Source organism: Catharus ustulatus, chromosome 14 (genome assembly GCF_009819885.2).
Source record: "Catharus ustulatus isolate bCatUst1 chromosome 14, bCatUst1.pri.v2, whole genome shotgun sequence".
NCBI classification, from domain to species: Eukaryota; Metazoa; Chordata; class Aves; order Passeriformes; family Turdidae; genus Catharus; species Catharus ustulatus.
In genome coordinates, this window is record NC_046234.1 from 14,761,832 (window position 1) to 14,788,663 (window position 26,832).

Consider the following 26,832-nt stretch of genomic DNA (forward strand, 5'->3'; position numbering starts at 1 on the left):
CCTGGCCCGGGGGGCTGCGAGTGGGGGGCTGGCACAAATGTTTGTGATGTGACCTTTTATTGTGGCGATTGTGAACGAATGATGTTTGCTAAAGGCAGATAAGGAGCTGTGAATAGCTGAAGGGCATTTAATGGCTGGAGGGGATTCCCCTGTGAATTCCCAGTTTCCCTGGGGGATTGCCCCGCTGGGATACCACCCGGTACCCGCGGTGAGGCCAGCAGCACCTGAGCGCGCAGGGATGGCACCGTGGCTGGGTACACCTCGTGCCCCGGGAGCTGCCAGCCAGCTCGGGCAGGACCGGAGTGACAATCTGAACCGTCCAGGGTTTGGGTTTCTAATGTCCTACATGTGCCTTTGACAGCCAAACTCCCCCTCCTCCCGCTCTGCAGCGTCGGCCACCCCTCGCCCCTTCCCCGCCTGCCAACGGGAGCAGCTCGGAGCGCTCGGGGCAGGAAGGAAAGCCTGGAGCTGTTTAAAACTCGCAATCTTCGGGGAATTTCAATCGCTTCCAAGCCCGTTCCCAACCAACTGAATAACGGTGCAGGGTTTGAATGCTGGCCCGCCTCCGCCGCTGCCTCCCGCTCCTCCTCCCTCCGTCCCTGCGCTCCGGCCGCTCCTGCTCTGCCCGCACGGGGCTCTGCCCGCACCGGGCTCGCTCTGCCCGGCCCCGCAGCTCTGCCCGGCCCCGCAGCTCTGCCCGCACCGGGCTCGCTCTGCCCGGCCCCGCAGCTCTGCCATGGGGGTGCCCGGGGGGGCTCTCCCCACGGCCGGGGGCAGCATCGCGATCTAGGGGGGTCAGCGAGGCCCCCGCCCGCACATCATGCCATTGCTGGATTTCTTCTGGGCTTGCTTCAAAAGAGCCAAGGTAAGGGAGCGCTGCTGCGGGGCTCCGTTCCTGACACCCTGTGCTTTTAGAAGCGTCACCGGGGGTTTCAGCTTGCTCTCGGTGTCCAGTCTGCTCTGGGGGTGTCGTGCCCGCGCCCCACGTGCATGTCAGGGGTTTTAATTTTGGCTGGTGCGCTGGTCCCTGTGCCCTTTACTGGGTCACCGTGTCCCGGCAGCGGCAGCGCTGGGCGAGCAGGGGGCTGTGCTGTGCTCTGTGTGTTGTTTGTGTTGTTGTGTGTGTGTTGTGTGTGCACCCTCCGAGGTGGTCAGCACATGCCAGGAGGGTCCTGCCGTCCCTCCTTGCGTGCTGTGGCCAGGTTGGAACATCCTTCCCGACCCAGAGGCTCAGGTCAGCCGTGGCGTGGCTGTGGGACCACAGCTGACCTGGAGGGTCAGGGCAGCTCTGAACAGGGTGACAAAGGAGCAGCAAGGCCAAGAGCCTTCAGTTTTAATTTCCTGCAGCAGCAGTTCCCATGGCGTGACATCCCAGGTTTTTCATTAGGGTTTAATTCTTCATCTGTCACCTTCATAACAAATGACTTTCCCTGGCAGCTCCTGAGCACTGTTGGTTCATTGTGTTCCAGCCTATGCAGTGTGGTGGGAGGTGAGCTGGGGAGGTTGTGGAGTTATAGTTAGTGAATTTTGGGAGTTTCAGATTGGGAAAAGTGGTGAAATCCCTTTACAGGCAGTGCTGTACACCGGGCTGTGCTGGGTGAGTGGATTTGCTGTGGTAAAATGGATGTGGAATGCACCCTGTCCCCCGGGCTTTCAGTGCAATGCTTAAAATAGTTGAGTCTAAAAATGACATTTGTGAAATTCATTGGTAATATTAGTGGCTGTCTTGTCCCTGCTGTCTCATCCCTGCTGTCTCTGGAGAGCTTAGCTGTCCTCATTAACCCTGCTCATCCCTGTGTGCTGCCTGGTGGCATTGCCATTGTACTGCTGGTGGCACAGACATGCACTCTGGGTCCTGCATCGTCACTGGCAGAGCTGCAGCTTGGGCAGGCTCCAGCCTGGCCTGCACAGACTCTGGTGCCCACAGGTTTCAGCCTCCTTGGGAGCACCCAGCAGTCCACTGGGGTCAGTCCAACATGGGCTCCGGTGGCTCTGGTGGCTCTGGTGGCCCAGCTGGTCAGGGCACCACCCTCCTGGCTGCCGTCAGTGGGCACCAGTGGCCTCCTGTAGGGCTGAGGCTTTGCTTCAGCCTGGGCTCGCTCTCCTCCCCATGCCAGTGCTGCTCAGCTGCTCACCACGAGCAGGCGAGGAATTCTCACCTTCCTTCTGAGGAATTTCTTGAACAGGGAGAAACGTGCTGGGCTGTGTGGGATTAAAGCTTTCCAAGTTAAATAAGGTGGATCTGTGTCTGGTGGGAAAAGGAAGGTGTGGAAACAGATTGGGCAATGCCAAAGGATCCAGAGGAACTTGGTGACCTCCCCTGTGGACACGGGTACACTGTGGGGTCACAGCAATGACTCCAGCTCTGGTGATGGCAGTGCTGCACAGCAGCAGGGACATGGTTAAGCCTGTCCTCCCTGGCTCATCCTCAGCCCTGCTGCCCTGGCAGGAAGAGGAGTCCTGGGGGTCCGTGGGAAAGTCCGGCTCAGCAGCACAGCGCATTCCTGCCGTGATCCCGCCGGCACCTCTGGCTGCTGGAGGGGCTCGTGCGCTCCCAGAGAGAGACTGGGGAGCAGCCTGGGCTCTGTGCTCACCCCAGGGCTGGGAATGGGGACCTGCAGCTGCTCCTCCACCTCTGCAAATTGCTGCTGTCTCCCAAGTGGTGCTGAGGCTCTGCTGCTGCTGTGAATCCATTTCTCGTGGGTAGTGGGTGCGTGCTGGACACACCCCTGGGCCCTTGGGAGTGGCAGTGGTGTTTTGAGACCAGTGGGGCTCATGCCCTTGGGAGAAGCTTTTGCCAGGGCTCTGCTTGTCCTGTGGCTGGAGCAGCACTGCTGGTCCCAGCTCTGGATCAGCTCTGCTGGTCTCAGGTCACTTCTGGGCAGAGGGGAGGCTGGAGCAGGGACCAAGCCCAGATGTGAGGGGTAGCATTCCACAAATGTGAGAATCAAAGTGATTTTAAAAATTATTCCTTTTTTTTTCTTTCTTTCTTTTCACAGAAATTCTCATTTTTAGAAGATAAAAAAGATGCAGGTAAGCTGCAGCAATAATTTTTGGGACAGGAATGCCTTGGCTGTGGGGTGATCAGGGGTCATGGGAAGAGGAGTGTCCCCTTACTGTGTTCCTCTACCAGCAGTGTGATTTGCCCCCAAAACTGTTATTTTCAATAGAATATATTTGCAAAGAGACCTTGGTTCCTTTTCAAGTCCTCCTGTCTTTGTGGTGAGCAGCTTTGTGCCCAGCAGACAATCCCATGGGGAGCTCCAGAGCCTTGGCACTGCAGTGCCACGGGCAGGAGGGCACCCCTGGCTCAGAGCTTGGTGTGACTGGAGTGTCTCACCGTGACTGTGGGGCAGGAGGGACTCACAGGGCAGCTGCTGATCCGTGGGGATTGTGCTGCTGCTGCCCTGATCAAACCTCTGCCAAGGTGGAGGTGGAGGCTGGGCTTGGGGCTGCCCTGCTGTGAGGGGGTGCTGGAGGGGGTGGTGGTGGTCTCTGGGAGCAAGAGGAGGAGGAGGGAGAGGGTGTGTGTGCCAGCAGGAGCAGGAACTAGGGATGGGGATGGGGCTGTAGCAGGGGGGTAGAGGTCCTGCCTTTCATCATTCCACTGGCTGGTGCCATGGGGGTCTTCGTGCAGTGACACCCTCAGAATCAAACTGTCCCATCCCAGGGTGGCCCATGGAAGTGGAGGGAGCTGGAGCTGGGGTGGCTCTGCTGCTTTGGGGACAGGGCTCAGGACATGCCCTGTGGATGGCAGCTCCAGTGTGAGAGGTGGGGGCAGTGGGGCTGCCCACACTTGTGGCTGGAGCCCTGGCACCATGAAAAGGGGAACCCAGCATGCAGGGAGCCGTGGGGATCTCCAGGCAGCTCCCTGCCCCAAGGGTGAGGCATTGAGGGGCTCTTGGTTTCACTCATGGAAGGGTGAAGTGAGCTCTGAGTCTGGCTGGTGAGAGCCCAGAGCACAGGAGAGCTCTGGGTAACAAAAGGTGCTTTGTGAGAGAGCCCCAGAGGTATCTTGGGTGGTCTCTGGCCCTTGCACGGGAGAGATTAAGAACATAAATGTCAAGAGCTTGTTAAAAAGAGTTAAAGAGCCCTGTGGAAGGGAAGGGGATGGAAGGCTCCTATGGACCACACTGTAACAGGGATTTTGGGGCAAAGAAGGTGTTTTCCCCTTGGTTAAAACTGCCTGTAGAAGCCAGGTCTCTCCTGGTGAAGGCTCAATGACACTCACATGACCCCAGCTGACACCTGCCTGTCACATGTCCCTGTCCCAGCTCTGGCTGCTGGAGGGATGCTGGGCTCTGGGGACAGGAGGAGCAAGAGCCTCATGTGCCGAGCAGGAGCCTCGTGTCCTGAGCAGCTGCACAGTTCTCACTGTGGGATTTGTCACCTGTGGCTTGATGTGATGCTCCTGGTGCTGCTGTGACCTGCAGCAGCAGGCTGGAGTTCTCCTTTTCCCATGGATTACACTGGAAGGGAGCGAGCCTGCAGGGGGTTGTGCCTTCCACTGGGAAAGGGCCAGGGCAGGTGCTCTTCACTCATTGTCCCCAGGAGATGGGGGGACAAAGGGGGCATTCAGGCCATGGTTTAGGGGGACACAATTCCCTTCCCTTATGATGATTTTCAGTCTCTTTGGATGGGTGGCACAAGGACCTCAGCTCCCCACACGATGGCATGAGGCAGGGTGGAGCTGGTTCTGGTTTTCCCCAGTAGCTCTTGGCAAAGTGTCTCTTCCATCAATTCCCAGAGCTTGCCTCTGACTTTCCCCCTCCCAGCACACCTGGCAAACTCCCTGAGCTGCTTTCCAGGCATGGACAGACCCATTCCCAGCCCCCCATTCCCATTCCCCTTCCCTGAAGACTGGCTGGGTGAGGTCACTGTGGCTTCCCCCAGCATTCCAATACCTGGTTATGCCATGGCAGCTCCTGCAGTGATGGTGGAAAACAATTTGGGTTTCATCTGCCTTCTTGGAGGTGGTGTTTAGCTGTGGAGCACATGGAGACTCCTGTGTCCCTGCTGTCCCTCCTGCTGCCCTCCCTGGCCCACCCTGCAGTCCCCTCAGCTGCAGAGCCCCTGCAGAGCCCCAAACAGAACCACTGGAACAATCCCAGCTGGGTCAGGTTTCCATGGATTTCCTAACCCTCTGCTTCCTCTCCAGCATTCACTTCCCATGTATTGTTCTGGACTGAGCAGAAAGGAAAAGCTTGAAGAAAGGAAAGGCTCACAGCCTGGCCATGCACCTGAAAACTGCATCCTCAGAATAAATTCCTACCAACAGCAGCACCAGGCCCCTCCAAAAAGGATTGGGATGTGCTCTGCCCATGCCATGGAGCAGTGGCTCCTCTTGCTGCTAAAGGACAGGGACAGAGCTGGTGGCTCTTGCCAGCACAGCCAGACAGTGGTGACATTGCAGCATTTCAGGGTGGGCTCCTGCAGCTGCATGTGGTGAACTAACAGGGAAAAGCAGCACGAGGGACTCGGCTGAACTTTTGCCCCTGCGTGAAATAATAAGGTTGTATTTACCCAGCATCTGGATTACCGAAAATAACCTGCTAAATTTAGCTGTTGTTGATGTGTTGTCACAGCTGAGCTGTTCTTCTCTCCTCGCACAAAAAAATCTCCTGCACTGACTTGGTGGGTTTGTGGCCTGAGCATGAGGCCCCCGTTCCTCACCTGACCTGAGCCCATGGTGTGGTTCCCTGGGTTTGGGGGGAGAAACACAGGCTGGGATCTGCTCTGGTCATTGAATGTGCTGGAAGGGAGAGGGGCTGGGGGCTGGCAGGGGGGTGTCCTGGGATGTGTGGGTGTGCCAGTGCTGCTACTCTGGCACTGGGGCCATGAGGGCTGTGGCATCAGGAGGGAGATCAGAGGGGACCCGTGGAGTGAGTGGGATGCTGGATGTGGCAGCAGGGACCCATTCTGGGCACTTCTGGAATTTACTGAGAAACTGCTGCTCTTACATGGTGGAAAAGGCAGTCATGGGGTGGGTGTGGGTTAGAGAGGTGGGAAGTAGAAAAGCTGAACCGAATGTGATTATTAGTGGTTTTGGTGGGACATGTGATGAGGGGATTCTGTGCTGCTCCTTCCTCTTCCCTGCCCTCCTGGGTTCAGGCTTGGCTGGTGAATCACCAGTTCTGCTTCTTGTGTCCCTCTGCCTGTAAAATTTGTGTAGCTCTGACCCCCTGATGCTGCAGTGACAGAGACCCCTCCCCCAGCTCAGCTCCTTCCTTCTGGGCTTTAATTCCAGGGCTGGAAGTTTTCCCGTTTCCTGTAGCTAACAAAATACAGATTCCCCCCTCTGGACAGCAGGATCCGCTCACAGGTTGGGGGATTTTTCCTTTCTTTGAAGGCCAGAAAGGAAGAGCCTGGCTTAGAGAGAAGGTTTTTTTCTGTGCTGTTGAGCTCCAGAGCATGTGAGAAGTGCAGGGAATGAGCTGGGAAAAGGCCCCTTTAGCCACTTCATGCCCGGAGTGTCACCAAATTTTTCCCATGGCAGCAAGGAGCGATTGAGACTGACTGGAAAGTAGCTGCAGGCAGGAAGGTACATTTCTGTTTGCATCCTCGGGTGGTTTGCATGAGACTGAAAGGATTGAGAGGGAAGTTCCGAGGGTGGTAATTTCCCTGAAATTATTATGAGAAAATACACTGAAAACTGGCGGAAAGGTCTGGCTGGACAATGTTTTTTCTTTGGTCAGAACTTTGACTGCCTTAACATGCACAGGAAGGTAATCCTGTGCCTGAAGCAGCCCCTCTGTCCTTCTGGGCAAAGCTGGTGCAAAGGGAGCGGGCGTGGGGCTGTGGGAGCCTCCCGGGGCTGTGTGATGCTCACGGGAGTTTGTTTTCAAAGCCCGAGAGGTCAGATGGGGAAAAAGCGGTGTGAGGTGTTGGCAGGCCAGTCTGATCACGTTAATTCCTTCTCTTCTTAATGATGAAGAGCCCCTGAGCCCTGCCCGGCGCGTCCGCAGGGCTTTGAACACCCGCCCGCCCCTGGCAGCGGGGGCGGCAGCGAGCGCGGGGTGGCACCGGCACGGGGGTGACTCAGTTTTGGGAGGATGCAGGTGGAACACGTGCCTCAGCATCACCTTCACCTCGGCCCCCGCTGATGGCCGGCCCCGGGGGAAGGGGCTGAGCAGGGTCCCGGGGATGCTGCGGGACCCGCCGGGCGGGAGGCGCAGGGAACGGGCGGAAGGGGAGCGGGCGTTCCCCGGCCCCGTGCCGGCATCCCGGCGGGGGAGGAGCCGCCGCTCTCCGCCGTCCCTCCGGAGCAGTGATGGGTCTCCGGGACGGGGCCGGGGTCGCGGCTCCGCGCTGGAGCTCCGGGCGCTCCCTGGGGCTGCGGCTCCGCCGCGCTGCGGCCGCGGCTCCGTGCGGGAGGGGACGGCGCGGGCGGGCAGGTGAGTGCGGGGTCCGGGCAGGTGAGTGCGGGGTCCGGGCAGGTGAGTGCGGGGTCCTGCGGGTGAGTGCGGGGTCCGGGCAGGTGAGTGCGGGGTCCTGCGGGTGAGTGCGGGGTCCTGCGGGTGAGTGCGGGGTCCTGGGGGTGAGTGCGGGGTCCGGGCAGGTGAGTGCGGGACTCTGCGTGACTCGGGGTGCGGGGTTCTGCGGGACTCGGGGTGAGGGGCTCGGGGTGCGGGACTCGGGGTGCGGGGCTCGGGGTTCGGGGCTCCGAGCATCCCGAGAGCGGGCACGTCGCGTTTGCTGCGCGGCGAGGCGAGGGACGGGGGCTGGCGCAGGGTGGGCTCCGTGCGTGTTGGAGCGGTGGATGCAAACAGCGCGGGCAGGGGATGCGGCTGAGGGGCTCGGGCTCTGCTTTCCTTCCAAACCGAGCGGTTTTCGTGGTGTTCTGAGTGATGCCGGTCCCGAAGTCGGACCCCGCCCAGATCACCCGCCCGAGGGTCGGTCAGGTGAAAAGAGCTTCCACTTTTCATCAGAGAAAGAGCATTCATTTGTATTTGATAATGTTTTAATGATGATTGTATCAATCATCTTTTCAAGGCTGTGAAAATGCTTAGGGAGTTTTTGTTCATTTGGAACTCCAGTGCTAAAACTGGTTTGATGCGGCTTGTAAAGATGCCTGTGATAACAGGGTGTGGGTAATGATCTTGAAAACCATTTATTTTGGGTTGTGTGAAGGGAGAACTGCTGCTGCCTGGTTTCTCCATCGGCTGTGATGCTTAGTGAACAATTCCACCTCACACCTGGAGACTCATTCTTTCTGCTGATAAATGATCCCTTCAGGAATGGCCCAAAACACGCTGGGTGGACAGAGGCTATTCCTCAGGGATGAGAAGAGAAGCTTAATTTTTTGTAGGCGAGGGAGAAGTGGAGTTCTCTAAAGATCTCCCACTGCTGGACTCCATGCCAGTGATGTTGCCCAGCTCAGTGCTGGCACATGGGGCAAGCTGTAGCCAAGGGCTGTTGGCCCCGTGGATGAGGGGACAAAGTCCCTGCAGGGCACACATTGTTTTGGGATCATCCACATGAGAGCAGGGAGCACACAGATCCTCTCTGGGGTCTCCCGGAGGATCTGTGGCTGCTCCCAGGAGCCAGCCCTGCCAGGGAGATTTTCACGAGATTGCTCAGCATCCCGTCTCTCTTCACATGTGCTGCTAACCCCGTGCGTGCTTCCAGGGATGGAACAGAATGGAAAACCACATTCTTAGACTTGCAAAGCACCGCCCTTATCTTTGGGACCACAGACTGCTTGGCTTGCCCTGCAGCAGTCCCTCCTGCCCCTGCCTACTGCAGCCAGGGCCATGTGTGGGCTGAGGACCGGGTCCTCACCCTCCCCCTGGTGGGACTGTCAGGGGGCAGGACCAGCAGCAGTAATCCCCCAGCCCCGATGCGGCGAGAGGAGCTCTGACTCGGGTGGGTGAGGCAGGAACAGTTGGATAATGGAGCTGGTTGCTCATCACTTGCCAGCATTTTGCCTTCCAGGAGCTGGGGGCTTTCTGCTCTGCTTCAGCAGTGGCCACATAATCCGGATTCCTCAGATGAATTCCTGCTGTTTCTCCGAGATCTGTGGCTGCTGTTTTAATTGCCCGGAGCTCCCAGCCAGACACAGGACCCTTGTTGCACAAACCCAGCTCCATGAATGATGCTGTTGTGTGTGTCTCTGAGCTTCTCTTTTCCTCCCTCTCGCCCTCCTCCTTTGGAAGCCGGGGAATTCGGCGCTGCTGAGATCCCGCCTGCTGTGTTCGTGCAGCTGGCAGCACGGCTCCAGCTGCCATTTCGGGTGTGCTACTCAACCTCTTCCCCCTGATTTTCCTCTCGTGAAGGACATTGAAGCCATCCTCTCCTCTTGGCTGGAGCTGGTTTGCTCACTTCCCGCTGGTGTGAGGCTCAGTGCCGAAACATCCCTGTGCTGCTGGAAGCTCCAGGTGGATGGGGCAGAGGTGGTTTCTGGGCTCTCTGTGCTGCAGATTCACCATTCTCAGAAGTGTTAGGGGTGCCCTGTGGGCCTGGAGCTCCTTGTGGGATTTGCTGTTGTTGGAAGGGCTGCAGTGGCAGCAGTGACAGTGCCTGGGTGATGCTTTTAGGGCTGGGGATTGGGAAAAACCAAGTGTTCCACTCTAGGATGGCTGGACAGAGATAAATGGGGCATCCCAAGGTGGGCAAGGGTGCCCGTGCAGGCTGGGCCAGCTCTGCCTTCGTGTGAAAATAACACGAGTTTCTCCTGTTCTCCATCCACAGCAGTGGAAAAACAGGAGCCATGGATAATGTATTAGCAGAGCAGGAATCCCCTAGCAGCTGGCTGTGACACACATGCCCCAGACCCCATTGCCTAGGGGTGCCTTTCTGGGTTCTGTTTGTATTTATATACCTGAAAGAAAAAAACTTTTATCCCCCTCGCATTTCTTTGGGCTGTTGGAGAAGAGCAGCAGTAAATGTCCAAGCCGTGCTGGCGCAGGATGTGTCTGCAGGGGTGCTGGCTTCCTCTTCTGCGGGGGGTTCCCAGCTGGAGCAAAGGTATTTTCCCCGTGGATTCGGAGCAGTTTTTGTCCCTTTCCGCCGTTTCCTTGCCGTGACTCTTCCTGGAGGTTTGGTGTGCCGGGGTCAGCAGAGGGAGCCGTGTCCTGCGGGGCCGTGTCCCTTTGGGAGCCCCGCTTTGCCCCCGCCGCCGCCTCTTTCCAGCTCGGCGTCTCGGCGAGATTTCCTGCTCTGTGCCTCCACACCCTCCCTGTTCCTGCTTCACGCAGGAAAAATCCTGAAACCTCCGAGCCCGGCGCTTTTCCAGTGGCCGTCACCGTGCTGGGACCAGAGGGGTGAAACAACCACAGGGCTGTCCCCTGGGTGCTGGATGGGACTTGGTCAGACTCTGCACCCATTGTGTTTCCAAAGGCTTTGCTCGCCCTTTGTCCCTTTTTCTCCCCTCCCCATCAGCCTGGACTCTGGTGGGGTTGGGACTTGTGGGGGTCAAGGCTCGGCTGGGCCCCCTGACCCCTCCTCTGCCTGCAGCCCTTCACTCCTCGCTTAAATGACCTTCCAGTGATCCCCCCAGATCAACAGCTTCTCCCTTCGCTGGGGCTGACCCCGGCTGCCTGCTGCCACCCCCTGCCACCCCCTGCCACCCCCTGTCACCCCCTGTCACCCCCTGCCCGCCCCTTTGGTCCAGCTGGTGAGGGGCTCTCACGCACAAAGCTCCGGGAGGACTTTGTAGCCAACAAGAGCCGCTTTGAGCAGCCTGTGCTGGGGGGGCTGCGGCGGGACAGAGGCAGGAGGGAGGTTGATGGGAAGAGGAGTCAGGAGCTTGGGAAGGAAGGAAGGAGATGTGCCTCTCAGACTATGAAAACAATGGGAAAAAATCCTGTTTTTTAACTTGATTCTCCTATATTGGGAGCTTGGGCATCCCTCCAAGCAGTGATTTCCAGAGGAAACCTGGTTTCTGGCATTCCTGCAATGTACCTGGTCTATCTCCTGCTTTTCTGGTTATCCCATCCCAGACTGCTGCCTCCATCTCACCCTCTGCCTCCTCACCCTCTGCCTCCTCTGCCTCTCCCTCCATGCTCAGGCTGGTGCTTCCTGACCTCCAGCCCCGTCACCTCCCATTGCTCACAAAAGATTCCTCCTTCAAGTCCATTTTAAGCACTGTTTTTCCCTCTTGCAAATCACCTGTGGCTGTGCCCCTCTGATGTGACAGGAGTGTGTGGTCCAGAGCCAGGTTGTGAGGTGTGTGCACTGTGAAGAAGGTCCTCCTCACTCTGTGCTCTTGGAATGGTAACTACAGAGCAGTGCAAGGGGATTTTTGGGGACACGAGTCCCTGCCAGCAGCCCCACTGCTCCTCGCAATGTCTCGCTGTGGCTTCCACCCCAGCTGTTCCATCTGCTGGGACTGACAGAGAGAGCTGGGGACAGCCAGGTGTGTCTAGACATTGTCCTGGGGCGCCTTTTTGTGGGGGGAACAGCCTGAGGGATCCCCGTGGGTGCTCAGCCCTGCAGGGAGGTGGCAGCTGTTGGTGTCCCCATCCCTCTGTCCTACAGGCCACGTTCTGCTGCTGGTCTGGGAGTGCAGGGAGTGGGATGGCTGAGCTGGGGGGACACAGGGGCCTGGGGCAGGCAGGACATGGATAGGGTTTGGGGGTTCCACTGGGTTTCACATGTGGCACAGGATTCCAGAATGGTTTGTGTGGAGCGACACCTTCCACTATCCTGGCTTGCTCCAAGCCCCATCCAAGCTGGCCTTGGACACTTTCAGGGTTGGTTCTCTGGGCAACCTGTGCCAGGGCCTCACCACCCTCACAGGGAAGAATTTCACCCCAATATCCCACCTAACCCTTCTCTTTTTCAGTGGGAAGCCATTCCCCCTTGCTCTGTTCCTCCATCCCTTGTCCCAGACTCTCTTGGAGGGTCTCTATCATCTCCCTGGAGCCTTCTCTTCTCCAGGTGAACACCCCTAGCTAGATCCATGGCAGAGGGGTTCCAGCCCTCGGAGCATCTCCATGTCCCTTCTCTGCCTTCCCGGCACCGGGGAGCCCCCGCAGCTCCGGCGCGGGGCCGGGGGCGGTCCGGGGGTGGGGATGGGAGGCGAATCCCGGGATGAGGAGGTGGATCCTTGGATGGGGAGGTGGATCCTTGGATGGGGGGCGGATCCCGGGCTGGGGGGCGGATCCCGGGCGGTCCCCGCGGCACAGCCCCGCACCTGCCGGGGCTGCGCTCACACCGACAACAGCCGGAGCCTCGGCTGGCACTGCCCGAGCCCGCCCGCTGCCCGCGGCGGCCCGGGCACCGGGGCACCCCTCTGTGCCCTCCATCCTCCTCCAGACCCCTCTGTCCTCCCCCGCCCTCGACAGGTCCCCCCAGAGCGCGGCTGGACGGGCACAGCCTGAAGGTAAATCGGGAACCTGCGGGGAGCGAGTGCAGAGGAGGACGTGGGGTTTGGGAGAAAGCACCCAGCAATCTGCTGTCTGTGCTCCTTGGCTCGGGCTGGGCTGTGCTCCCAGTGGCAGAATCCCTCTCTGTGTGTAATGGGGTAAGTAGACGGGAGGTGATGGAGAGATTCAGTGGCCTCAAGTTGTGCCAGGGGAGGTTTGGTTGAACATTAAGAGCAGTTTCTTCCTTGAAAGGATTGTCCAGCTCTGGCACAGGCTGCCCAAGGTGGTGGTGGAGTCACTGTCCCTGGAGGGATTTAGCAGTTGTGACACTTGGGGACATGGGTTAGTGGTGGCCTTGGCAGTGCTGGGGGAACAGCTGGGCTCGGTGGTCACAGCAGGCTTTCCTAACCAGAATGAATTCTGTGATTCACCTGTGGCTCCAGAGAACGCTGCTCAGCCCCGCTGCCTCCAGCAGCAGCAGATGCCGCCAGGTGGGATGTGTGTGCTCTGGTGGCCGTGTCGGGATGGACACAGTGCCTGGATGAGGTGGCTGCTGCTGCAGCACCCTGGGGAGGGTGAGAAGCCTGGAGCTGGTACAGCAGCTCCTGACAGCCTCGTGCAGTAAGTGGATCCCCCTCTGTCATTGCCGGCTGAGTCACGGCAGTGTGTGGGGTGAGAATGCGCTGCTGCCTTTGGAGCTCGGGTTTGGCATGTTCGGCTCTCGGCTCAGCCATGCTGACCCTCACGCTGCTGCCAGGGCTCAGGAGGGATGGATGTGGGCTTTGGGCCACCTGCCTTTCCCCAGGGCTCCTCCTCACCTCCTCTACCTGAAATGAGTGCACATAACCCGCTGGGAAAACACAGATTTGCCATCTGATTCAGTCAGTGGGTTCTTGGAGTAACTGTGCTGACTCCAGATCAGGCCTCTCACTGCAGGCCTGGATTTCAGTGCCTGGGCACATGTTTGCAGTGGATTGGCTCCTTGAGAACCCTTTGTCATTGGGAGGGATGATGGTTTGCTGTGCGTGTGTCATTCGTCACACTGTGACCCAGCTGTGCTCGGGAGCAGCGTGCTGCCAAGGTGAGAGGCTGCTTCCTCAGGGGCTGTTTGATCGTGCCGAGCTCAAACACCAGCTCTTTGTGCCTTTGGATTTGTGGTTGGTGTTCTGAAATGCTCCGTGTGCCAAGGGCAGCAGAGCCTCTTCTACTTAAAGACCTTTGTACAGTCCCTGGGTGTTGGAGTGCATGTCGTGAATTTTTGGCAGAAGTCCACACTCTTTTCCACTTGCATACGTGAACTGTTATCAATGGCTGTGCCTTCTTCTGTTTGCATTCTCACCAGAGCCCAGCTGGGGAGGTGGCTGTGCAGCTGCTCCTTGCCACTCTCGGCACATGTGTGCCAACAGGACCAGGGGCCATGGATCAGCTCGCATCCCATCAGGGATGGGATCCTTGCAGGGGAAAAATCAGCTCCCACCCTTATCCTGAAAGTTTGTCAGTATTTTCTATGTGTGGCAAAACATGCAGTCCTAGCACAGAGCAGGTATCAAAGCTCCTTCTGAGGAGCAGCTCATATTCATGCCATGTGCTTGCACTTCTTCCAAGAAATCCTTTTCTGATAAAAGACTGGCTGCATAAATCCAGCCGTGCTTCCGTTGAGCATTCCTTGTCTGCATCGCCTGCAGTGCCCAAACCCCAGTGTGTGTTCACAGGACAGCCTGCCAGCGGTTCCGTTTCGTAAGAGAACAAAATGTGGTTGTGCCCAAGGGCACGTCAGTACTTCCCTTTGGTTTTGTACCAATTTCAAAAAGATTTGAAAGTTCTCAAAGTCAATTGAAGTGAGTGGGAGAACGAAAGGTCGCCCTTTCCCCGAGGGCACGCTGAGGTTGCTGCGTGACTTTGGGCAGAAGGACCAAGCTGGGAAGTTGGCTGGCACTGAAGGGCACAGGCAGTGCCGAGGGTAAATCACTGCCAGCACAGAGAAAAATGAAGTCTCCTTCCTTCAAGTGATGACCCCATGAAAAGCCTGAGACAGTTTGCCTGTTGCAGGGGTTTGGGATTTGCCTTTGCCCTCAGTGTGGCTTTGGAAGGGCTTTTGCATTTGGTGTCTGTGGGAGTTTAATCCCCAGATTCAAGCGGTGTGCTGGCAGCAGGGCTGTGGGGAAGGGAATGCCTTTGCAGTGGTTGCTGTGGCCCTGATGCATGGGGAGCTGGGGGTCCTGTGATGTGCAGGGACTCCTGCCCTGTGCCAGGGCTCATCTCCCTGCCCCAGCAGAGCATCCCCTGGCACGGGGGTCTCCTTTCCTCCTTTCCTCCTTTCCTCCTTTCCTCCTTTCCTCCTTTCCTCCTTTCCTCCTTTCCTCCTTTCCTCCTTTCCTCCTTTCCTCCTTTCCTCCTTTCCTCCTTTCCTCCTTTCCTCCTTTCCTCCTTTCCTCTCCCCAGACCCATAGCAGAGATGTTGCTCCATCCCTTCTGCCCACTGGGTTTCGTGACAAGGATTACCAGGGGTGAAAGCTGAGCTGGTTTTGTGCATGTAAAAAGCTTTAGAAGTGGCATGGGGGCTGTAAAAGCTGGGATGCCATTGCTCTGCCAGTCCTCCCATCCCATGCTGTGCCCGTGCTGGTCCTGCTGCAGCAGCAATGCTTCTCCAAGGCAAGAGGAGCCACGGGGAGCAACAGCTCCCCAAACCCAGCTCAGGTGAACTGAGCACGGGAATGTCTCCCTGGAACTTGGGGTTTCTTATTTCTCAGCTTCCCTTCTTGCACACAACGTTCCAGCCCTGCTGGGACGTGAGACAGAGGTGTTTGGGGGGATTTAGCACTGCAGGAAAGCTGTGCTGGAAGGCAGCTGGAGCCTGCAGGGGCTGGTGGCCAGGGCAGAGGAGAGCCTGTGAACCTTTGAGCAGAGCTCCGGAGGGGACCGGCAGCACAGCACATTCCAGCGAGGCCGGGGGTCTCTGCAGGGTTAATGATTGAGCTGCTATGGCCCTTTGGTTCCTGCCTTTTGGAGAGGCACCTCGGCAGCATGTGAACCTTTCCAGGCTGCAGGGCTGGGCGTGGGGATTGGAAGAGACAGGGTCTGTCCCTACATTTCCAGTAAAAGGATACTTTTCTGGTGCCAGAAGGTTTTTGGGGTTTGTTATCTGTTTGCTTTCTGATTCATTGGGTGTGTTACCTGTTCTGCCTGAGGATCCTTGTCAGTGTGGAGCTGTGCTGGCCTCACTCTGCCCCATTCCATGCTCATCACCTTCTGCCTGGTGATGCAGCTGTGACCCTGATCCCAGGGCATGTGGCTCCTTGTGGTCCCCATGTGTCTTCTGCCTCTGGCTGCTGTGACACCCATGGGTGGCCGTGTCCCCAGCCTGCTGCTGTCCCCTGTGGCTGCTGGGTTAATCATTGACAGGTCCCCGTGCCTGGCCTGGCTGTTTGCAGAGCCCTTATCACCACAGGGCACTTGTCACCCCGTGCCGTGCCAGTTACAGGCAGAGCAAACGTTAACGGCCAGAGCTGGAAACAGCTTCAACAACAGCTCAGGGGACCTGCCAGGGGCTCAGCCAGTTCTCACCCCATTGCCCTGGAGGCACATGGAATCCCAGCAGGGCTGCAGTGTCAAAGCCTACAGGGGAGACAAGGCTGCTGGGATGGTCAGGACAACTCCTGGGACACCTGGCATGTTCCTGGCATGAACATCTGGATTTCCATGGGTGCTGCAGCCAAGGCTTGGTCCCATTGTCAGAGCAGGAGCTGGCAGCTTCTCCCAGGGCATGCTGGTGCTGAGCCCGAGGGGTCCTGTGGGCCCCAGCCTGGGTGAGCTGGGGGATTTCCTGCCCTGCAGGTGCAGGTGGAGAGCACCAGAAAGCTGGCATTTAAAGGGAAAAGGAAGAAAAAAGGAAAAGGAGTGAAGAGGACAAGGCTTTGCTGCCAATGCTGAAGGCTGGGCTGGGGGCAGGAGTGGTGCTGAGGTTGCAGGTGGGGGCTTGCTCTGCAGGGTTTGAGAGGGTTGGCTGGCTCCCTCTGCTGCTCCTGCCGAAACTGGAAGTGACCCTGAGCAGGCAGAGGTGTCACAAGGCTGAGGGATTGTGCCCACAGCGGTGACGCAGAGCGCACTTGACCTCGTTTCATCAGTGTCATTGGGCAAGAGAAGGACGTCTGGGCAGCTGGGGCTGCTGTTCCAGCTCTGTTTTTCCAGGCAGAGGGTTGCCCCATGGCCTTCAGACACCTTCCTGAGCAATTCCCAGGATGGCTGTTACATGGTGAGAGCCACTGGCATGAGCTCCCTGGGCACAGGCACACTGGGGGCCACACAGGCACTGTGGCTTTGTGATTTCTCCTGGTGTGAAATCCTGGGAGCTGTGGTGCTGCTTTCTTGGGAGCAGCAAGGATGTAGGAAGCAGTGATTCCCCCCAGACATACACAGAGTGCAAAGGCAGGAACAAGGCAGAAATTGCCTCTCTTCTCCAGGCAGGCAATCTCCTGCTGAACCCTGAGCCCTGGCTGCTGCTCTGGACAGACATTTGCTTCCCAGCCAAGTGGCAGCTGACCCCACGCTTCCCTTTCCCACGGCTGGCCTCACACCTCCACACAGCTCCTCCAGCACCGCTGCTGCGCCGAGAAATTCCAAACCACAGCAGGCACAGGAGGCGTTCTGCAGCAGCAGCTGAATTGGATCAAACCACGTAGGGGTGAAAGCCACCAGTGCCTGGTTATTAAGGGGGTGTTCAGGGGGGTGCTGGTGATACAGGGAATGCTTTGGCTGTGCCCTTGGCCTTGCTCCTGCTTCGGTGTCCTCTGCTGTAGAGACAGAATGGGATCACCCTCACTGTGGCTGTGACCTGTGAGTGCACGGGAACACTGCCAGATCCTGGCACTGAGCTTATTTATTGTTTTATTTATTGTGCTGTCCCATGGTGGAGGGACTGGGGAGAGTGAGCTCTCCTTTCCACACAGGGCTTTGCTCTGTCCTTGACTGACTGTTTGAGGCAGCTGCTTCTCCACCTCCTGCATTTCCTGTATTTCTTCTCTTTTTGCTCTCTTGTGCCTTGTGTCAGGACGTTGGTGTGAAGGCAGCATTTGTGTTTCCTAAGCCTCCACGTGTGTCCCTGCTGGGCTGGAGCAGCTGCAGTGCTGGGCTGGGGGGCTGCATCGCTGGGGTACCCCATCCCTGCCCTCTGAGCAAGCTCAGGAGCCACATTCCCATCTGCCAGAGATCCCAGCACACCCCCTGAGGGACCCTCACAGTGGGGGGAGACCAACCCATCCCACTCAGGGCCCTTGAAGAAAGGGTCTGGGTGGGGAGGGGGGCACAGGTGCAGCCCCCTGCCCCCCCTGGCTGCAATGCAGGACCTCCAGCAATGCCAACAGCTGTGCAAGTTCTGCCCAATGGCTCTGGGAATGGAGCCAGCGCTTTTGTGAAATCAAGAGTGGGTCCCCAGCTATGAGCCCCTTTCCAGGGTCCTGTGCTTTCCTTGCCAGGCAGAGAGGTTATGTTTGAATTCTGGATTTTGTGGCATTTTTTTCAGGATGTGGTGATGCCACAGATTGCCTCTAGCAAGAGGCTCCTCTCACATCACCAATCTGGAGTTCAGACACCTTGAGATTCCCTGAGGCACACAGGCGCTGCGTTTGCAGCCAGGACTGAAGGGGTTAAAGCTGCTTTGCAATGTGATTTAAAAAAAAAAAGCCATTTCCTTCATGTCCAGAGACAGTTTATTTTCTGGGCATTCTTTGGGACGCAGGGAGGTGCCTTTTCTTTAAGGCATTTCCTGTAAGCAAGTTTATATTTGGCCTGGGGAGGGTGGGGAGAGGAGGTGGGTGCTGGGGAGGGTCTGAGCTGGGTGACCTCAGCTTTTGGCTCCTTGTCCCGAATTGTGGAGGTGGCAGCTGCAGGAGGTGCTGGCTGTCACAGCAGGGTGAGGAGCAGGGTCCTGGGGTGGGACCCAGCTGCTGCCTCTTGGTGATGCTGAGCTGGATCCTCAGGGTGTCAAGGGTGCTTTCAGGCCATCCCTTCTATTATCTTTAAGATGATGAAGATAAGAGCTGCTGAACCCCATATCCTGTGCTCAGCGTGGCTCTCTTCTCTCCCCCAGCATGGCTTTGATTGCCATTGAAAAGTCAAATTTTCAATTTCTGGTCAAATGCACCAGATCACCAGCACTCACTGTGCCCCTGGGGTTGGTAATGCAGATTTAACTCTTTCCCAGAGCATATTTGATCAGACTTTGATCCTGGGGGCAGGGGCTGCAGCCAGACCCCGATGGCACAGGCTGGGCTGCCCCAGACAATGCTGAGGCTCGAGCTGCTCCCCGATGTTCCCCCGTGCCAAATCTCTTCTCCCCCATTTTGTTTTCTTTTTATTACCGTGATTTCCTAACATCGGAAGGGGCGAGTTATGAAACTGGAGTTATCCAAACACGTCTTGTTTGAAGATAGCGTTTCATCCAGCAGATGCAGCTTCCTGCCCTGTAAATGGTTCCCATTGTTTTGCCTTGGCTCCTGGCCCCAGCAGTGCTGGGGTGTCGCTCCGCTCTGGCAGCTGGAGGAGCGGTGGTCCCAGCCATGGGAGCACTGGGAGCACTGGTGCTCTGCAGGCAGCCTCTGAAAGCACCTGGGGCTGCCCCAGCTTAAAGGCAGAGAGCTGGTGGGGTGCTGGTTGGTTGTAAACATCCCCTGCAAACTGGGGTGGTTGTGTGCTGGGCCAGGCACAGAGGTAGTGCTGGTCTGATGGATGGTGTCTGCATGGCAGCAAGCAGGGAAGAGGGTAAATAAAATGAGGTTGGTGTGGTGAAGACAGTTCCCAGCACAAAAACAGCATATATTTTTAATTTTTTAATTTTTTTATTTTTTTTTAGTGTTTAAATGCAAAAGAGAGTGTTCAGAGGTGACCCTCAGGTGCTGGTGAGGCACTGGGAAGAAACTGAGCATTTTTTTCCTGTGAGGGTGGTGAGGCCCTGGCACAGGTTGCCCAGAGAAGCTGTGGCTGCCTGTTTTGCTTTAGGGCACCCCAAGACACGGCCCCATCCCTGGAAGTGTTCAAGGCCAGGTTGGATGAGGTTTGGAATGACCTGGTCTGGTGGAAGATGTCCCTGCCCATGGCAGCAGGTGGAACTGGATGAGCTGAAAAGTCCCTTCCGACCTAAACCATCCTGTAGCTCCAACATTCAGTGATCCCTGTGGCGGTGTGGAATGTGGTGTGGGACTGTTGAAGTGCTAACACTCAGAGTTTGTTGGTGAGCTGCATTTCATGCCTCACATTCCCCTGGGCGTGTGGCCACTGCCAGCCTGACCTTGGGTGAGTGTCCGGCACTGCGGCTCCAGCCGGCTCCGGCGAGCTGCAGGATCCTGGGAGCTGCAGCAGCAGCAGGACCTGGCTAGTTTTGGGTGGATCGTCCTTCCCCACCGGCAGAGCCTGCTTTGAGAGGAGCTGGGTGTGCCCAAATCTCTTCCTCCGGCTGAGGAAGCCGTGGTGGGGATCGCGCTGTCCCTGCAGCTCGGGCACGGACCCTCCTCACTGGGAGGGTGCCTCTGTTCTGCTGCTCTCCACGGCCTTCCCACCTGCTTGAGCAGCAGGGATTGTTTTTTAATTAATATTTTGTTTCTGTGAACGCTGTTAGAGGCTGGGGAGCTGCAGCTGTTGGCTCATTAATGAAGTTCTCTGCAGAACCGTGGCAGGAAGCAGTGCCGGACCCTTGGCTGAGCTCGTGGTTTGACGCTTTTCCTTCCTGCCCTTCTCAGCAAAGCAAACTCACTTGGCTGTGCTGTGGCCCCACCTCAGCCCCTGCTCCCTCCCTGCTTTGGTGTCAGTTTTTGCTTTGAGGGTTGGGCTGTGGTGTCCCAGGCAGGGTCCTGGGGAAGGAGCCCGAGTCTTGTGTCAGCTTCTTTGGCCACAGTGGTGGGAGAAGGCAGAGATAGCAACGTCAGGAGTCTCAGTGATTGCTGTTTGATAAGGTTCACTGATATTTTATCAGTGGTCTCTGGGGACAGAAGGAAGCTGTGAGTTAAGAACATCTGTCTTGGCAGGGCCACATCCCCCCTGAGTGCTCAGTGCTCGGGATGGAGCTCAAATCCTCAGAGATCCCAGTCTCTCCTTACTGCCAGTGCCCACAGGGATCCTGGCTGTTCTTGGGCTGTTTTCTGGCTGTGCTGGCAGAGCCAGTCACCTGCCCAGTGCTTCCCCTGGGATTTACCTGCTCTCAGGTGGTTCGTGCTGCTCCTTGAGCAGGGACTGAGCCGTGAAGGGCTCCTGGCAGCATGGAGGGTGTTGTGTAAGACTGGGTTCCGTGGATTATTGAGCATTTGTGTTTGTTGGCCAGGCTCCTCAGCCCGTTGTGGCATGGAGTGATGCACTGGTGGCTTTGTTGGGGTGTTTTTCCAGCATTCAGCTCCTCTCCAGCTGTGCTGAGGTCCTGGGTGAGGATGAGCACAGGGGTGCTTTGCAGTGGAAGGGGGAGGAGAAGCCATATCCCACCTCTCTGGGAACACTGAGGAGAGCAAAGATCAGCTCCTGCAGCCCTGTCAGCCTGCAGGGACCTTGTGGCACTCCACAGTCCTGCGGGCAGGTGGGAATGAAACACTCAGTGAGCAGCGAGTCCTTGTGTGCAGGTCACGGTCAGTGCCACCTGTGACGTGCCAGGCAGGGCAGTGGAGCATGGCTGGCTGTGTGTGCACGGCTGTGGCTCAGGGAGGCTGTGCTGGGTGAGCAGCCACACGTCCAGGCACTGGGGCTGGGGGTTTTGGGCACATCAAGGCACAAACTGTCTCAGACGGGGCTGGGTGAAGGTGCCGCTCGTCCCTGAAGGTGCTGAGGTTGCTGAAGTGTGCTGGGGCTTTGGGTCCCTTCTGAAAACTTGCATGGGAGTCAAAAATTAGTCATAAAATTAGATGGAGAAACTTCTAGAAGGGTGTGAGCTGATTGATTGACCACAAACACGTCAGCCAGCAGCGCTGGGGGAGAGCTTGGCTGAGGCAAAGGCTTCCTCAGAAACACCAGTGCACATTGCTGGGACTGGAAAAGAACGTTTGCTTGGGGACAGATGGGCATTTTAGAGTGTTGTTCTGAAGGACACAGCCCCCACTGCTGGGGATGGCTCCCTCACTGTGCACAGCTGCTGTGGTGGGGGTTTGGCTGGGGAGGTTCCTGCCTGTATGATTGCAGTGGCTATTCCAGAATGACTTCTTGAGGGCAGAGTGTTCTTGGTATCGCCCTTGGGAAGCCTTTACCAGCCCTGGCATCAGCCCCCCATTGGGGGGGATGTGTCACCATGAGCCCCATCCCCACCATGTCCAGCTGTGAGCACCCTTGTGCAGACAGGCCCAGGCGAGAAAACCCCAAGCAGGTCTGGCTGTGACAAATCTTTTCCTTACAGAGGGGCTTTTACATGGAAGGGAAGCTGGAGCAAACATGCCCATTCCTGCCAAAGGTGCTGCTCTGCCAGTAACTGGCCTCTGCTTCCTACTGCCAGTGGTTGATGTGTGGAATTGGGGCTTCCTGCTGCCTGCTGACCCCTGGGCTTCTCCTTGGCCTGACCCCAGGAGCTGTTCCTCTGCTCCTGACCCTGCTGTTGGCAGCCACCACTCTGGCTCCGGTGTGCTCGGCGTCACAACTTCCCGTCAGCCGGAATAGCTGTGCCAGGGCTGTGAGCTCCTGTGCCAGGGCTGCGAGCTCCTGTGCCAGGGCTGCGAGCTCCTGTGCCAGGGCTGTGAGCTCCTGTGCCTGCAAATCCCTCAGAAGGCTGGCAAGTCCTTGGTTAATTAACCAAGCTGAAGAAGAATTCTTTGAACCGTCTCTGGGAAGCGTTCCACCTGCCTTACAGCAAAGGTCTTGGGTTTGGGACTGAGCATCCCTGATCCCTTCGTGCATCCTTGGATCCTTCCTGATCCATGGCTCTCCTCCGTGTCCTGCAAGGCTTTGCTTGGCTCCTCAGAAATGCTGGTTTTTATGTAGAGGACCCTGTTTTGGTCTATGCCTGGTGCAGGGTGGGCTTGCCTGTTCACGGGCAGACCTGGCTGTGCTGGATTCTCTGCTGGGAGGCAGATGGATGGGACCATGTAAGCTGACTCTGCCATTCCCATGATTATCTTCCATTGACTGTCAGACCAAAACAAGAGTCTCTAATATTGCTTGAGGCCAGCTCTTGCATCCTGTTTTATAATATTCCCTGTCATTCCCCACATTCCTGTACTTTTTTGAAACGTTCCTTCGTTTCTGTAGCATCCTTTAAGACTTCTTCAAAATGCCATTGTCCTGCTGTCCTGGCATCTCCTGATAGCTCCATAAAGAATGGGAAGCCAACTCCAGTCCCAACAACATCTCCTTCCATTTGGGAGAAAAGGGAACAAAGAAAGAGGGAGGCCATGTGCTCCTGTTTGCTTCAGTGACCCCCCCAAACCTGATGTCCCTGCTGTGTTTCCACCCCTGTGTGCAGGTTTCACTGCCTCCCCCATATTTTTTGGGATGATATTGGGCTTGTTACCTGAGCTTCCATTGTTGTCACAGCCTGTCAGGACAGCAGGATGGGCTGGGGTCCCCCCTGGGGCTGGGTCTGCAGGGTCTGACCTGCCAGGTGTGAGCTGAGGATGGGCTTTTCCCAGTGCTGTATCCCGGGATAGGGGTGACAGACCTGTGGTGTTTCTCACTGGGAATCAGAAGCAAGGTGAGATGATGCTCAGATACTGTGAGATGATCTCACAGCTCATTCTGGGAATGATTTGTGCCAAAGCACTGGTTTGGGAAGTGCAGGCACAGGGAATGTGGTTTTCACTGAGGAGACTAATCCTGTGTCAACCACAATCCCTGCTGGGACCGTGCTGACCCCTCTGCTTTGGGATGAGAGGTGAGCTGGCTCCTGCTGCGTGGGAAGAAGCATTCCCAGGGCAGGTGGAGCACGGTGGGCTCAGCACAAACTGGAAATTTGTCGGGAATTGGGTGATTTAGTCTGGATATCTCCGATTGCAGGCACTGCTGTTCTTGTCCCTGAACCATCTTTTTGAGCTTTTAGTCCTCTTTGGTATCTTGAGGGACTGGTTAATTTATGACAGCCCAGCCTTGGCTTGCACACAGAACCTGCTGGCAGCTCCTGCAGTTCGCCAGCTGGCTGAGCCCAGCCTCAGCTTTGATGTTTGAGGAGGTGGTGCCTGCCGGTGAGCGGGGATTTGGGGTGTCCATCCCTCTCCTCGGAGCGGGGATTTGGGGTGTCCATCCCTCTCCTCGGAGCGGGGATTTGGGGTGTCCATCCCTCTCCCCGGTGCCGGGATTTGGGGTGTCCATCCCTCACCCCGGTGCCGGGATTTGGGGTGTCCATCCCTCTCCTCGGAGCGGGGATTTGGGGTGTCCATCCCTCTCCCCGGTGCCGGACAGTGTCAGACCCCAGCAGGACGCTTCGCTCTCGGTTTGCCCGGCTGGAATGGAAAGCTCCGGGGTGCCTGCAGGGCAGGACAGGGCTGGGAGGGGGCCGGATGGAGCCCTCCCCGCCGCTCCCACCCCCGCTCAGCCGGGATGTCCTGTTTGCCGGGGACGCGTCGGCTCGGCTCGGCTCGGCACGGCACGGCACGGCACAGCCCTGCGGGGCAGAACTGCGGCTCTGCCATGGACTGCCTGCGGGAAGGTCGCTTGGACAGTGCTGGGTGGCCGAGGAGGGCGTGAAGGAGGCTGCGGGTCATGCTGGTGCTTTATTCGGCATTTAATCCACGGGTTCCAATGAACAAAGCCGGGATTAACAGCTCCTGCCATGGTGAGTCTGCTCGTGTCCCGGCTCTCTGTTTGGATTGGGAGGCTCCAGCCAGCAGAAGCTCTCGGGGGAGGTGGGAAAGGCTGTAAAATGACCTTTTTTACTTGTTAGAGATTTCTTGGAAGCAGCGTTTCCTGTGCAGCAGGGCGGTTTGCTCTGGCTTTTACACAGCGGGGCGAGGGCAGGGCTCAGAGGTGCTGCTTGTGCTCTTGTTAAGTTGTTGCTTGGTGGGTTTTTTTAATCTTTTCTTGAGAACCAGAATTTCCTTCACCTTTTCTTTTTCCCGTGAAGTGCTGTGCCCGGAGCTGTGTGCCCGGCTGGGGACAGGGATGGGACAGAGAGCAGTGACAGAGCAGAGATGGCAGTGACAGAGCAGAGGTGGCAGTGACAGAACACGGGCTGGCCTCAGTCACATCGCCTGGAGCTTTCCCTTCCCTTCTCTGCTCCCCACTGAAGGTGCAGCAGGCAGAAGAGACCCCTGGCAATATTTGGGTTTAATTCTGCCAGAGCCAGCCGAGCCGGTGGGAGCGCAGCGTGCAGCTCCTCCTGATCTCCCATTGCTTCCTGAGCCAAAATCCTTTTGTGTGAGCCCGACCCTGCCAGGCATGGCCAGGGGTGCTCTGGGATGTGGCATCACCTGCTGACACTGATTCAAAAGCAGTTTTCAGAAGGAGGAGGGGAGGAATGAGAAAAGAGTGGGGTTTGGAGCTGTGGAAATGCCCCCAGAGCTGTGGTGAGCGATGGGTGTGGGGTGCAGCAGAAGGGGACAGACCTGTGAGCTGGGGACAGTCCTTCCCCTGAGCACACAGACCCCTGAGAAATGTCCCTCAGCTGCATTTTAAACCTGGAGTTTGGGTTATGCCTCCATGTGTGGCTGTGCCTGGAGGGGTCCCTGCATGGACAGGCGTTCTGAGCCTGCACCCCACAGGCTGAGGGGGGCTTTGTGCTCGGCTGCACATCCTTGGGGTTAAACTCCTGAATTTTGCAGATTTTTCTGATGAGGGGTGGGATTTCAGGTGTTGAGCAAGGAGCAGGCACCTGAACTTCCCCTGGGAAGCAGGGACCAGTCAATAAACCAGAGCTGAGTCTGGTGGGGAAGGAGGCAGGATCTTGTGCGGAGCTGGGGAATATTTGATTTGGGGTTATTTTTGTATTGCAGCCTTTAAAAAGGGAAGAAGAGAGCCTTAAAGTAACCATTCATGCCTCTGCTGGGACTTGAGTGCCAGTTCCTTCCTGAGAGAGCTTGTGCCCATGGCAGGGCTGTGGCAGTGGGCACTGCTAGGTGTGACAGCCCTGGTCTGGGCTCCCTGTCCCTGGGGGTGTGCAGGGCTCCCAAAGCTGCTGGAGCCTGAGCATTCTTCAGCCAGGAACAGGGTGGGTTTGTGATTCTGTACAACATGGAAAAAGCTGCAGCAAGACCACAAGGGAATTCTGCTCCATGGGTTCCTCTGGTAACACACGTGTTTATGCTAAACAAATGCATAAAAGTAGGAGGGAATTCCCTTGTGTATTAAGGAAGTAACTGTTCTTTAGTGCTTGGATTTAGCAGCAGGAGCTGGGGGTCGTTCCTCAACGTGGGAAGCAGGAGAGCAGCTGCAGCAGGTCACATCCATGGGAGATACAAATGCTCCAGTGGTGATTGGAGCTCCCTGAAGAGCCAGAGCTGCTGCTGGTTCTGGTTTTTTTAGCAGAACTGGTGGTGTTTTCCTTTGACTTGGCCTTCCTTGGCCTTTGGTGGTGGCTGGTGTTGGGTCTCGTGCCGTACTCCGGACGTTGACCTCAGTCCATGCTGTGTTTAACGCTCTTCCAGGCAGTGAAAACTGAACTTCTGCTGTTGTCTGTGTAAAGAAATGTGAGATGTGATGGCTCCTCACTGGGAGGTGCAGCCTGGCTGGTACCTGTGCTGGGTGATGGATGCTGCTGGAGCTCTGGCACCGCTGGCTGCCCTCGGAGCGACGGCGTCCGCTTGTCCAAACAAAGTGCATGTGAGATCCACGGGATGGTCAACAGGAAAACCCTGCAGTTTTAGGAAGGGTGGACTACAGGATGGGCAAGATGGATTAATTTTCTTCAGCATCTGAGTCGCTGTTTTCATCTTGCTCCTTGTGGATGCCTCATGCCTCGAAGTTGGACGAGGTTGGAGCAGCCTGGGGTAGAGAAGGTGTCCCTGCCCATGGCAGAGGGCCAGAATGAGATGATCTCTAAGGTGCCTTCCAACCCCAACTATTCTGGGATTCTCTTCTGGAATTTTCTTTCTGGCTTCAGTAAACACCAAAGAGAAGGAAGAAACTTCACCCCAAGCCTAGATCTGACAGAGGTGGCTGTGCTGTCACTGATAGACCTTCTTGGGGTGGTGCAGAGCGTGGGCTGGAGCCAGAGGCTCTCTCTGCTCTGAGCTTGCTTTGCCCTTGCCTTTTCAGAGATGGAACCATGCTGGGCTTCCCCTCTGACATGGGGGGCTGCTGCTGTGTGCTCCCAACACAGTGGGAGGGTCCTGCCCTCCCTGTTATTCCTCTGGGGTCAGAGCAGCTGCAGAAATGCAGGTGGGGGAGGCAAGGACAGATCAGGGTCCTCACCTTCCTGGCCCTTTGTTTCTGTTCCTCTTTGTCCATCCCTCGTTCCCCCCAGACATCTGCTGTGCAGCTGCAGCCCCAGCAGTGGGATGTGTAACCCCTGAGCTGCCGCAGAGCTCCTGCTCCCGACTGCTCTGGAGCTGCTGGGAGGAGGTGTCCTGAGGGCCAAAGGGGCTGCAGGACTCTGAGGAGCTGCCTGAGGAGCAGGAGTGTGTCATGTGCTGTAGGA

At 57.1% G+C, this 26,832-nt stretch overlaps 1 protein-coding gene across 3 annotated transcripts in view; it reads left to right on the plus strand.

Annotated features, from left to right (window-relative positions):
- Nucleotides 1-696: 696 nt before the first annotated feature.
- The window catches only part of STARD8 (StAR related lipid transfer domain containing 8), a 41,959-nt gene continuing 15,823 nt past the window's right edge, over nucleotides 697-26,832 (plus strand). Inside the window, exons 1-2 of one of the 3 annotated variants that reach the window (XM_033072649.1) lie at nucleotides 697-865; nucleotides 3,000-3,033. In XM_033072649.1, coding sequence (XP_032928540.1) covers nucleotides 821-865; nucleotides 3,000-3,033 — 79 coding nt within the window. In that variant the 5' untranslated portion in view covers nucleotides 697-820. Of the gene's footprint in view, nucleotides 866-2,999; nucleotides 3,034-12,166; nucleotides 12,326-23,838; nucleotides 24,034-26,832 lie in introns of those variants that run through there. The other 2 variants (XM_033072651.1, XM_033072650.1) reach the window with 2 other exon arrangements.